Source organism: Gigantopelta aegis, unplaced genomic scaffold (assembly GCF_016097555.1).
Source record: "Gigantopelta aegis isolate Gae_Host unplaced genomic scaffold, Gae_host_genome ctg2052_pilon_pilon:::debris, whole genome shotgun sequence".
Lineage (NCBI taxonomy): Eukaryota > Metazoa > Mollusca > Gastropoda > Neomphalida > Peltospiridae > Gigantopelta > Gigantopelta aegis.
In genome coordinates, this window is record NW_024532835.1 from 78,191 (window position 1) to 91,698 (window position 13,508).

The 13,508-nt window shown below is 40.2% G+C and overlaps 1 protein-coding gene across 1 annotated transcript in view; it reads left to right on the forward strand.

Annotated features, from left to right (window-relative positions):
* LOC121391289 overlaps positions 1 to 12,625 on the forward strand; it is a gene marked incomplete at its 3' end in the record, with an annotated part of 80,169 nt that extends 67,544 nt beyond the window's left edge. The window contains exon 3 of the mRNA XM_041522969.1: positions 12,305 to 12,625. Coding sequence (XP_041378903.1) covers positions 12,305 to 12,625 — 321 coding nt within the window. The remainder of the gene's footprint in view (positions 1 to 12,304) is intronic.
* Between the last annotated feature and the right edge of the window lie 883 nt (positions 12,626 to 13,508).

Consider the following 13,508-nt stretch of genomic DNA (forward strand, 5'->3'; position numbering starts at 1 on the left):
AATATCATTTTCTACAATGTTGCTGAATGACCATGTTTGTTAATGTTCCTGGAATGGGACAGCATGCTCAAATGCACCCTAAAACAAATTTAACGCACGTTGTGCAACAATTGCAGGAAAATGGTCAGATTTTTGTGAATGCACCTGAAACTTGGGAAAAACATTGGGGTAGTGATGGGTATTTAAAGCTGCAATGATGCCTTATTTCCATTTCGACGTAGACGAGTTACAAGATGCCAAGACTTAGCCTGCCAAATCGAAACATTGCAATAGGCCGCCTCCAGTTAGGTAAATCGCAGTCAGCAGTCGCACGCCACTTGAAGATCCATCAGAGCACCATTTCAAGTCTCTGGGACAGGTACCAGCAGTTTCAATCAGGTGAAGACCGGCCCAGAAGTGGAAGACCTCGCATAGCAACTGCAGCACAAGATAGCTACATCCGGGTTCTGCACTTGCGTCACTGAACTGCCACAACAACGAACACTGTTGGATGCATACCTAGTTTGAGAAGGGTGTTTGCACAAACCATTTGGAACCGACTTCGAGAAGCTGGTTTACGGGCTGCGACATCAACATTGACATTTATGTGTTCGATGGTGCACAAATGTACAGGGGTGGAACTTGGGAAGCTGGCAGTGAGTATGGTTCAGCAACGAGTCAAGTTTCCTTCTACAGTGACGTGATGGACAACGTGTTTACAGATGCCGCAATGAATGTTTTGCCAACAACTGTGTCGCCCAAGTTGACAGATTCAGTGGAGGGAGTGTCATGATGTGGGGAGCCATCTCATACACCGGCAGAAGTGAACATGTGTTCATACAAAGCAACCTAACAGCTGTACGCTACCGGGATGAAATTCTTCGCTGTCACATGCTTCCCATTTTGGATCAACAGAGAGAACTCTTTCAGCAGGCCAATGCCAGGCCGCATACGGCACGTGTAACAATGGATTTCCTACAGAATGAGAACATTAATGTGCTGCCATGACAATCAAGATCACCAGATCTCAACCCCATTGAACATCTATGCGACGAACTGGACAGACGTGTACGCCAGCGTGACCCGGAGCCTCAGATGCTTCTGCAACTGTCGCATGCACTGCAGGAAGAATGAGTTAGGATTCCACATACCCGGATTCAGAAACTCATTCAGTCTATGCCAAGGAGATGTAGCGCAGTGATTGCTGCTACTGGTGGCCACACAAGGTACTGATTTTTCCACCCTCGTGCAACGCTGTTCGGTGACGAAAATGCCTCCACTGCCATCAGTCCATAGCAAGAACATTGTCACAATTGTCACAATTTGTGGGCAATCCGGTGCCACAGGTTCGAGTCCCAGCAACGGCATGGGACAATTTTTGAGGCCAGAAAGGATTTAATTATCCCCTGTGCCAGTGCGTTAATATCTATGTATGTAATAGTCAACCTCGACATACATACAATATATAGATATTCATACATCAATACATACTAGCCAGTGCCAGGTCTGCCCACTGTTTCGTGCACGTAAGCGGGATCAACCGCGTAGATTGTAGGCCCCATGCATGTGGTTGAGTTAAAGAGCATCCCTTTTATGGATGCCTCGATAGCTCAGAGCGCATCGTGGTTAGTCTCGCAATTTGCGGGCGATTCGGTGCCACAGGTTCGAGTCCCAGCAACGGCATGGGACAATTTGTGAGGCCAGAAAGGATTTAATTATCCCCTGGGAAGAAGGAAATGTGTAACACCCCAGCCCTTTAAAAGCAGAAGTGATTATAAAAGTAAAAGAAAGGAATGTGCCTGTAACACCCCATCCCATTGCTTTGAAGAAAGGACGCGTGACGGCAACTCAACGCTCCAAACTAACCTATGATCAAGGGAAATAACTCGTGTTGGGGCCTTTGTCAAAGTAATGCATATATGTTAGAAAGCGAGAGTACGTGTCTTTAAATAACTTCCATTGCAATGTCTTCATGTTTCTTTCGATGGCATCTTGGGACATGTTTTTTTCTTTGTAGCGTTTTATCTTGCTTTCGAGATACATGTAGTCACGATTGATGTCGAATTCACGCTCGATCATCCGACGTACGCCTTCATTTTCCAGATCAGACGACGGCTGTTCTTCTTCTTCATTTCTGTCCTCGCACATTTTAAATCACAGATGTTTCTGCAAGTCACTCCCACCAGACCACACATATCACAAGACTGCATCTTCTTGACTTTTTTCAGATAGGGCTCTACCTCATCTTCTTCTTCATCGTCACTTTCGTAGGCAGGTTGCCTGGTAGTTTTCTCTTGAATGCATTCCTTTGCATGATTTGCACGTAGAGCTCTTTCTCCGACGGTGGTTGAAACTCTTCTGAGACATTCGCCGTTACGTTCATACTTTTATACCATTCGGACGGCCCCGTCTCTAAACCATTAGGTCGAAGGCGCCAATGTTCGAGCGTGGTTGGTGTCAAGTCCACCAAGAGATGTCCGTAGGGCCTGTGGGTAGCTTCCTCAAACCATTGCATCAAATGACGAGTATTTCCAGGATACATCTGCTGTACAAAGGTTAGGACTTGTTGCTTGTTGATGTGGTTGTTGAACAGTGCCAAGTAATGACACTTTCTTCTCTGCGTCGGGTCTTTGCTGTGATACAAGTTCTGGTTGATAGCAATCACTGAGAGGTTTCTGTGGTGACTTCCTTCCGTGAACAGGTCGGTGATGCGAGGGTCTTTTCCAACTGTAGGCATCAGGTCGTCCAACACGATGAGATTTCTGACTCTGGGATCCAAATAACGATCCTTTTCCAAATTCGCGGGTATGCCTTGAACAAATTTGCCATCGTTTGTAGAGCCAGATGATGCGTTGGGGAGGTGGGTGAATTTTACCGTCCCTCAACAACGTGTACACCAAATAAGTCTTTCCATATGACGTGGGTCCCGACATGATCATGGTGAAGGGATGGATTAAGAAAACAAGAGCCCTAGGAGCAGAGCTGGAGCTATAGGAACCCTAGGAGTAGGAGCCCTAGGAGCAGGAGCTATAAGAGCCAGAGCAGGAGCTATAGCAGCCCTAGGAGCAAGAGCCAGCCGGAGCCAGAGCTATAGGAGCCGGAACAGGAGCTGCAGGAGCTATAGGAGCCATGGGAGCCTGGAGTTGAGTTGAATGGAAGGTATTCCAATGGGGTAGCATATTTGATGGTTTTGAAAGTCTTTGGACATACGGGACACAATCTTTTGTTCACGACATGTTCAGGAATAAACCAATTTTTTACCCATGCCAGTCTGCTCTCGTCGATTCTTTCTGCTTGACCTTGGCTTGCTCTACTACTTGCTGCATTGGGGAGACCATGACGACTTTAGGTGTTGGGGACTTGTTCTCTTTTTCTTTTTTCCATGTGGGATCATAGAGTTCTGGACACCGATCCATGTTGTACATCATCTTGACTTTTCCCACCACGTTGCACTGGAAATTGAGGCTGAAGTTTGCCTTCCGCTTCGGTCTGACTCTGCACCTCTGAAGGTTCCGTCTTAAATGACGATGTTAACCATTACCCTTTTAGTTATACTCTCTATAATTTCGTGCATGCACACAAAGGTGTAGTTTGAATTGTGTGTGATGCCCCCCATCCCAAAGCATAGCTCATGCACGGCTCATGCACGGCTCACGGCCACCTTACATTAATAACAAATAAAACCTGTTATTCACATGTTTATTTCACAAAGCCGAAAAGAAGCACACACCCAAGTAATACGTGTTTAATGTCTGAAAACATTGTTAATGTAGGGACATCTCGGGGACAGCCTGTAACGTTCCATCACTGGATCATCCATCTTCTTCCATCCATAGGCGCGTAGTCCACAACAGTAACAGACGACGGCATCGTGGTCTCCCATGTAGAAGAAACCGGCTTTGGCAAGTTCCCTCGGTCTCTGACTCATCTGGAGGGGCTACTGACCAAATGTGCAGTCGTCTGTAGAATCCTCTCATTTCGGCATCGTAGGGAGCCGAGTCTGTTTTATATTCTCGAGCAGCATCCGTTTGATCCATGGGTTCTTCATCCACGATTTTCTTCTAGTTTGGTAGCCACTCTTTTGCATTTGATCGTATGTCTTTTGGAACATTTGCATACCAAGACATCATCACCGCTGCTACTGCTGCTGTCCATTCTAGAATATCCCGATGCCATTTCTGGAGCGCACATCTTCACTCTACCGCTGTCGACTGACGAATGACGAAGAGTTCTAAATCTAAGGTTTATATACACAAAGTTTGACTCATGGTCATCGCCATATATGGGCACGTTTCAAACCTTTTCCTCCCATGGATGTGCACAACTGACAAACCCATTAAACCCACGCTATTTTGTCATCTGATCCGCCATTAACGGCTTCCGCACCATCTGTTTCCTGTACTTCAAAGGAACCCCAACACTTAACAAACCCATTAAACCCACGCTATTTTGTCATCTGATCCGTCATTAACGGCTTCCGCACCATCTGTTTCCTGTACTTCAAAGGAACCCCAACACTTAACAAACCCATTAAACCCACGCTATTTTGTCATCTGTTCCTGTATAGACCCCCTGACAGCTAATAAACCCATTAAAGCCACACTATCTTGCCATCTGATCTGTCATTAACAACTTCCGCACCATCTGTTTTCTGTATAGACCCCTGACGGTTAACACATCCATAAATCTGGCTGACATCCGGTGCTTCCTGACACAAAGGTCAGGTTCCCACGCCCATCCCACAGCTGTCCAAGTCATTAACCCAGTTAGGTCTATGTACTCGATGTAGGTCAAGGTTAGTATCTCCACGCTGTGACGTCACACCCCACGCTTAGAGGTCAGTCAATCAGAAGAGGCCATGCCCAGGTCACGTGACCTCATTTGCATACATGACACTCAAGTGCGCCCCTTACTACTGCAGAAGATTCCAATGAAAACTAGAAGATAGACTTTAAAAGAAGTTGATAGACAGATGCTGGAATTTTTTTTTAAAAGCTTTGCTGATAAATAAGTGCTTTTCGCAAGCCCTCCAACAATTATTACAAAACTCAACATCTAGACACTTTTCTTACCCCTTCTCCAAATATAGCATTTTGTAATGCTTAATCCAATGACCCTTCTTAAATTATGTACCACAGCAATTAACATTTATCATACACCCTGTTATCACTTAACTGTTACCATAATTGATATAATTTTACTATCAATATTGTGTATTCTTTAGCAATTTTTTTATTAATAAATATGCAAAATATATCTGTAAATAAACATTTTGTACTCCTCATAGCACTTTGTAACCTACCTGTACCCCCCAGCAGCAACTGCTGACCAAAAAAGAAACAAACCAAAAACAAACACCCCCCCAAAAAACCCCACACAAACAACAACAACAAACATCGAACATACTTGATGATATATATGTCAATATCTTCCTGTAAAAATTCAGTTTAAAACTATGAAACAGAACTGAATTATTTAGCAGGATCGATGCACATTTCTTGTCCAGTCAGAAATAGTGATACGAAACACTTTTAGACATAAAAACCAGATATCACCATGGAAAACTAAGACATTAAAAAAACGTTGGTTCTCGTTGGCTACTTTGGTAAGTTGGCTACAACTTCTGATTATAATAAGCCGGAAGTAGATGCAAAAAGTATAGATTAAAGATGGTTTGGTTATGAAACATTTTGTGACTATGCAGAACAAGTCTGTATACCTTACTTACTCTGAAACTAAAAAGCTAAAAACAGTTTCCAATCGGTTCCCATGATTGATCACAAGGCACAGAACCGAAAAGGAGTTTCCAGGGTTGAAAATTAACATGAAAACCATGGTTGCCAGCAGGGCAAATTGAAGAATAATCTTACTGGCCCTTCTCAAATTAAAAACGGGCCTCGGTGGCGTAGTGGTTAGGCCATCAGTCTACAGGCTGGTAGGTACTGGGTTCGGATCCCAGTCGAGGCATGGGATTTTTAATCCAGATACCGACTCCAAACCCTGAGTGAGTGCTCCGCAAGGCTCGATGGGTAGGTGTAAACCACTTGCACCGACCAGTAATCCATAACTGGTTCAACAAAGGCCATGGTTTGTGCTATCCTGCCTGTGGGAAGCGCAAATAAAAGATCCCTTGCTGCCTGTCATAAAAGAGTAGCCTCAGGCTTGCAAGCGGGCCCTTATTTTCCTAATTTTCCTTATTTTTTGACAGCAGCCCTAATATTCCTTATTAAAGCTTCAAAATCCTAAAAAGCCCTAATTTTTTGGTGAAAATCCAAAATTTTCTAATTTTGAAAGTTTTTGATAAATGCAACATAAAATAAGTGTTGGAATTAATTAAATCTAGCCTTAGTATACTTTCAGATAATGAAAATGTTGAATTAATGTATTTCTCAGAAGACATCTTGGTGGTTATCAGCATCATATTCAGCATGGATTTGCACCATATCAGATTACTTTAATCTGGTTGTATTGATATGCTGAATATCGCTGTTGATGACCATTGGCATGATCTTCTGAGTTGGTAATTAGTTTTTGTATTTATGTTCTCCCTGGAGGTGAGTACAGAATGTTTTTCTTTTATATTGATTATTGAATTTCAGTCTTTATTTTTGTCAAAAAATTCCTAAAAATAGCCCTTATTTTTTAAGAATTTTGCCCTAAAAAAAGCCCTTATTTTTCACAAAATCTTGCTTGAAAGCCTGTAGCCTATGTGGCGAAAGATGGTTTCCTCTAAAAAAAAACATTGTCAGAATGACCATATGTTTGACGTCCAATAGCCAATGATAAGATAAAAAATCAATGTGCTCTAGTGGCGTCGTTAAATAAAACAAACTTTACTTTACTTTTTCTCAAATTCAACTACCTCCAGTTATCACATTGAAAAGTAGACTGTTGTTTGTTGAATAATAATCATGTGCTCACCGTATATAGTCTGTTTGCTTCAAAAGGAAACCGATGAATTGGCATGTAACTTCATAATGAATATAGTTAAAATTCATATAAAAACATGTTCTTAAGTTTTAAATCCATACCAACTCAAATAACATTTTAGAAAAAGAAGAAATCCAGTAGAAATAATTTTAAAAAATCTTTACAAATTACCATTAAATTATACAGATTAATTATCATTTTTAATACAGGGATGAAGACAAAATGCTAGAACAGCCAAGGTATGCAGCTTGACTTGCATTGTCTCTGAAATAAAACAATAATGCAGCACAAGGAGAATAAAGGTACATGTAGAACTGCGCGTGCTGTAATATATAGCCTAGTCTAGGGGTGGCAGTCCTTTTTGTGGCGATGCAAAAGGGGTAAAATATCCAGAAAGGGATTTCCTTTGGAGTGGCTGTCCTATAGACGAAATTCGCACATGTGTACATTTAATTTGGATATTGTAAATGCTACAGTAGTAGTTCACTAATAAAAGAAAAATCAAAAGAAAAATAAATGTGTGGGAAAAAAACCCCCACCAAAACATTTTACTAAAATATACGGTGTACTTAGTTATTACTAGTATATTACAAAGCATAAAAACGTACTTATTGTTTATCACAGTAATATTTTGATGGTTATGTCATCGTGTAAGTCTTGGTGTCACTTTAGATCTAATCTGTTCTTATTGTGATTCTGTCCCAGAAGCTAATTAAATATGATTCCTCTTTACCATAACCTTGAATAACAATTGTCAAATAATAGCTCTAGTAGATAATTATGGTGTATCCAATCCATTCCAATAAGCCGAAGACTTCCAAATTTTAAAAATACATGCAGTGTCTTCAATACGTTTTGAGCTCTGTTTTTAGAAAGACCCAGCCCAAAACCACAAAAGTTGAGTCTGGTGCTGTCAAAATATAGAACATATTCTATGTCTTCTGCTGCCAGATCTGTAGTTCGCGCCAACACAGACGCAGTGTGTTTTTTCTCATTCAATTCAGTTTCAGTGTCTTTCTTTTTCAACTGGTACCTTACTCGCCAGACCCTAAAATAGATGTCGCTCAACAGACTACCTTTGTAAAATTCTTAGTCGCCCTTAGCCAATAAAGGTTGCCCATTAAATTTGAAATGCTATGGCCTGTATATAATCACACAAACTCAATATTTGCCCAAAAAATTTAACTCTTTTTACGACATTACAAACATGTACATGTAGTGGGAAATGTAGCATGGTTGGAATCCTTCCGAGCATCACTGAACTTTGGCCATAGATTTATAGAAAATTCATTGCATCTTTTTATTTCATTTATAATCCCCAACAAAGTTGAAATTCAACAGAAATGGTACACAATCCAAATTTATCACTTATGTATTATATATTTAGTGTATAACTTCTATATTGTTATAAATGTTCTGTGTAATTCTGTCACAGTGGTTAGAAAAGGGTATTTCTCAGATTTGCAATTTTGTTAACGAAAAAGGTGGATTTTATAACTTAAAAGAATTTAATGAACTATACGAATTAAATGTGTGTTTCTTAAAATACTACGGAGTCATTAATTCACTCAGGTCATACTTTATAAAGAAACTGAAATTGACACGAGACAAACATATCTTTAGATGACTTGCCTGTTCAACGTAAACTCTGCTCTGTCCTGAAAGGCTCCAAATTATTTTATTATACATTAATGTTTTCTGATAATTGAAATACCGCTATGGCAAAATTGCAATGTCATTTCACCATGGAGCTTAACTGGTCTACTATTTATCTAAAACCTTTTATAACCATGCTGGAAACAAAGTTAAGATGGTTCCAATATAGAATAGTACACAGAATATTGACTACTAACACATTTGCCTACAAGTTGAAACTTGTTGATAGTGAAGCATGCAGCTTTTGTCATACAAGTAAAGAATCTGTAATACATCTCTTTTGGGTATGTGATATTTTTCAAGAATTCTGGGATACATTTTTAAATTGGCTATTGGCATCTTGCAATCATATAATTAACCAAAACCTCTTGAACTTTTTACATTCGGACATAAGAAGAACATTAGGACAGACACTGTCTTTGATCTCTTATTACTTTCAGCAAAATATTTTATATATCGATGTAAAGTCTAAAAGATACAGCTAGACATTACACATTTTAAATGTGAAATTAAACAAATATACATTGTAGAAAAACAGATACACTTTAGTACAACAGTATCAATAAATTCTTTACTAAGTGGTCCATATTGTACCATTCTCTCTGTGAAAACATAATTTGATAATTCAAGTATTTGGTTATTTATTTAATTATAAGTATGTTACACCTTCCTTTCCCCCACCACCAACAGTTCATATATTAAAACATGAAATGTTAGTAAAATAGGATTGCAGTATCTCAGAACTTTGCAAAACTGCTCAGGAAATTAATATTTTTTACCGTGTGTGTGTGTGTGTGTGTGTGTGTGTATAAGAATTGTTTCTCATTTTTTAGGAATTTATCGATGTATAAAAGTCACAAATGGTATAAAATCGCGTAGCGTAGCGAAGCGATTTTATACTACATTTGTGACTTTTATACATCGATAAATTCCTAAAAAATGAGAAACAATTCTTATAATTACAAACAGTACAAGAAGTGTACCTTAAAACACTCAAAATATATATTTCTTTCGTTCTTACCGTCAGCCATGTTCTGTAAATAAGCGTAGGAATACATGTATACATACTACTGGATGTTTGGGTTGGGTTTTTTTAACAGAATAAAAACAATAAAAAAATATATTGTAATTTTTTGTTTTTTTATAACATGAATATCTCATCCAGTTTCCCTTATTTTTTTAATCGAGGGAGAAAACAGGTCACTTCCTTGTTCTATTTTTAAAACGATCACCGAACTGGGTCATTGGGCTTCTCGCCCATCCAGCTAAAAATAGTTTCAATCGATCTTGGTCTTCCGTGATGACGTATTTTTATGAGGTTTATGGAAGGATAACGCTTGGTTTTTTAGTGACGTCAGCCAATCAGAATACAGTAAATCGTATAAATTCGGAAAGTTTGTAATTATATATATATATATATATACTACTCAAAAGAATTTAAGGGTCAAAAATTTATAACCAAATAAGTTTCAGAGTGTATTAGATTGATGATGTAAACTACACCAAAATTTTATTTATTGTTCCATATTTACAAAAAAACACACAAATAAACGTCACTGTATACAAGAAAGTCACCATGACATGCTGTCAAAGTTGAAGGTTGTCAAACATGGATTTTACACATTAGAACATTCGTTTAATAGTGTGTGAATCCACCCCTGGCGCGAATACACTCGACACATCGTTTGCCTCATGCTGTTGATCAGAGTCTGAAGAACTCTTGGGGAATGGCCTGCCACTCTGCCATAAGAGAGTTGACCCAGATCATGAAGGTTGGCCGGAGGGGCATGGTTTATCCCGAACTCTCCTGTCTAATGCGTCCCAGGCGTTCTCTATTGGGGCCAAGTCAGGCGAATATGCTGGCCAATCCATCCTGGTGATACCTTGTTGTCTGAGAAAGTCCGTAACCACCCTGGCGCGGTGGGGTCTGGCATTGTCATCCTGCAGAACTGCCCCGCCGCCAATCTGCTGAAGGCCTGGGAGAACCAACAGCCGGATAATCTCATTCAGATAGCGGATTCCATTCAGATTGCTATCCACCACATAGAGGGGGGTCCTGTGGTGGATAGAGATGCCGCCCCACACCATGACGCTGCCAGCACCGAACCGGTGACGTTGTCTAACGTTAACGTCAGCGAAGCGCTCCCCAGGACGTCTGTAGACACGAACCCGACCGTCGTTGAACTGGAGACTAAACCTGGACTCATCAGTGAACATCACTCGACCCCACTGAGCACGTTGCCACCGCAGATGAAGCGTGCACCAGTGACGTCTGGCCGTTCTGTGACATGGTAGGAGTGGTGGTCGAACAGCCTGGCGACGGCAGCGTAGATTATTGGCTCTCAGACGATTGCGTATGGTTTGATCAGACACTCGAGTTCCAGTCGCAGTCCGCAGATTGTCACGTAATCGGCGTGCAGTGGTTGTGCGTTGACGTAGAGCCATATTGGTGATGTAGCGGTCCTCTCTATTTGTAGTGCTTCGGGGTCTTCCCGAACGTGGACGATTTCGAACAGAATTCGTTGCTTGGTACCGTTGCCACAGTCGGCCAACGACACTCTGACTGACACCAAGTCTCAGAGCAACATTTCTTTGCGTATTGCCATCCTGAAGCCAAGCAATAGCCCTTCCTCGATCTTCGATAGTCAGTTGACGTCGTACCATTGTCGAATTTGGAGTGTGCACCGTACACGAACGCAAGCTCCAATTATACGGAAATTCAGCATTGGGAACATGGAATACACATGCAAAGCGTGCAAATGAAGCGCTTTGTGAAAAAGCAAGTTATGGGCACTTAGCAGACCTTTCGCTTTCGCCCTAATTTACGTGCAAATGTAAGCATGTTTTCGCCATTAGAACTAGTCGACAGTGTCAATGACAGTGGATTTTAATTCATTTATGGGTTGCTTAGACCCACTTTCGTCAAAATGGAACAATACCATGCATGACATTATGGTCTAGCTAATATAATTGACATTCAGAAAATAATGTCGAAAATATCGTCTGACCCTTAAATTCTTTTGAGTAGTATATATATAACCTAGACTGACAGTGTTTTATTATTACATTTATCAACCATTGTGTTATTATTTGTCTGGTTTAGTTTATATGATTTGTATAGTTTACATATATTTATATGAAGGTTTACTTAAAATCTAATAATTATGTCATGTACTGGTGCTGTCCACGGCTCATGTTTTGTCCTCAGCATGAGTTGTCTGTCATGTTATTTTTTTTTAAAAACCCATTCTGTCACAGTGGATTTCAATATATATATACACAGTGAAAGCTCTCAAAACCGGACATTTTTCATGGTCCCTTTTTAAATATACCTGTACAGAAGAGAACCTCTCTATGAACCGAATACCTCTTAAAACCAGACTTTTTACTTGGTCCTGAGGGTGGTTTCACTGTGTGTGTGTGTGTGTGTATATATATATATATATATACACACACACACACACACACACACACACACACATATACATGTATGTATGTTGGCTCCTAAATTTGTTATTTGGCACCTAAAAATAGAAGTAGATGACATTTGGCTCCTAGAGAGAAACGGTAACATAGAGGGCTGCAAGGCAAACAATGGAAATTGGACAATGTGTGCGGAAGCGGGTGAGGAACCCAAAAAACCTATAAAGCTGACATTATTACATTATTTATGATATTTTTAACATAACTAATTTAATTTCATTATAACAATATTTCATATATCTAATTTTTTTCACAGTACAAGTCACCATGGTTACCTTCCTAAACACCAGCTCACAGAATGAGAAGATAGGAACCAGTGAAGGATCCATCACACTGATCTGTGTCATATCACCTAGCAACCCAGCTCCTTCTGTTTCCTGGTACAAGAATGGACAACAGATAAACAGTGGTGTTACTAACACACATGGGCAGAAAACAGATGGTCTGACTGTTACCACCAGTTCCTTGTCTCTAACAGTCTCCAGATCAGATGATGGCCATGCTGTGTACTGCACGGCAGGGATTCCGGGACAGACAACTCCTGTAACATCCAACACTGGGATACTTGATGTGGGGTGTAAGTACAGTGTACATACATTTAACATTCAGGGCCCATATTTTTGAAGCCATCTTAGCCACAATATATGTCGTAAATCCGTCGTAAGTGACTGTGGCAAATGTTGTAGTGTATTTTTGAAATTGTTGTAACTCCAAAATATCGTAAATACATCGTAGATCCTACGACAGGTTCCTGTCGACTAGAAATCAATATGGCGACTTACTTCTTATTTCATGATAATGACGAAAATACAGCTCCCCAATTTTGTAAACTCGAAGTATTTTGCTGTCTAAAACTGTAAAACAGTGTATTGCAATAGTGACCTTTGATTGTTACACTACTTCAGAAAATTTACCAATCGATATAATGCCCCCCCCCCCCCCCCCCCCCCCCCGCCAATATAAAATCCTTGCTACGCCAATGGCGCAGATATGCATGTCTTGTATATGCAGGTAACCCATATTGGGGAGGGGAGAAATCCACACTATGTATGTATATATGTATGTATGATTTTATAAAATTTAATAGTTTAAAAAAAAAAAAAGGTTTGATGAGGGGGTGGGAGTGGCATGACCCCGTACCCACCTCCCCCTACGCTGCTGATCAGCGCTTTCCCAAAACAAACCAAACCGAATAAAATCAGTTTATTCATAAGTACATAAACAGCACTGTAAAATTATATTACACCCATAGCATGTCTTGTTTGGAACTGGGGGAGGTCTCCAAGCTTTCAATAATTTTTAAAAATTGCGGGGTGTATGGTTTAGCGTTACAGGGGAGGGAGGGTGTCTAATTTTCATACAAATATTTGAACGGCCCCTTAATTAGGCTGTATCCATGTTCCTTCTTGGATTTGTGATTTTTTGTTGCTAAAGTATAAAATTAAAGTTTGTTGTGTTTA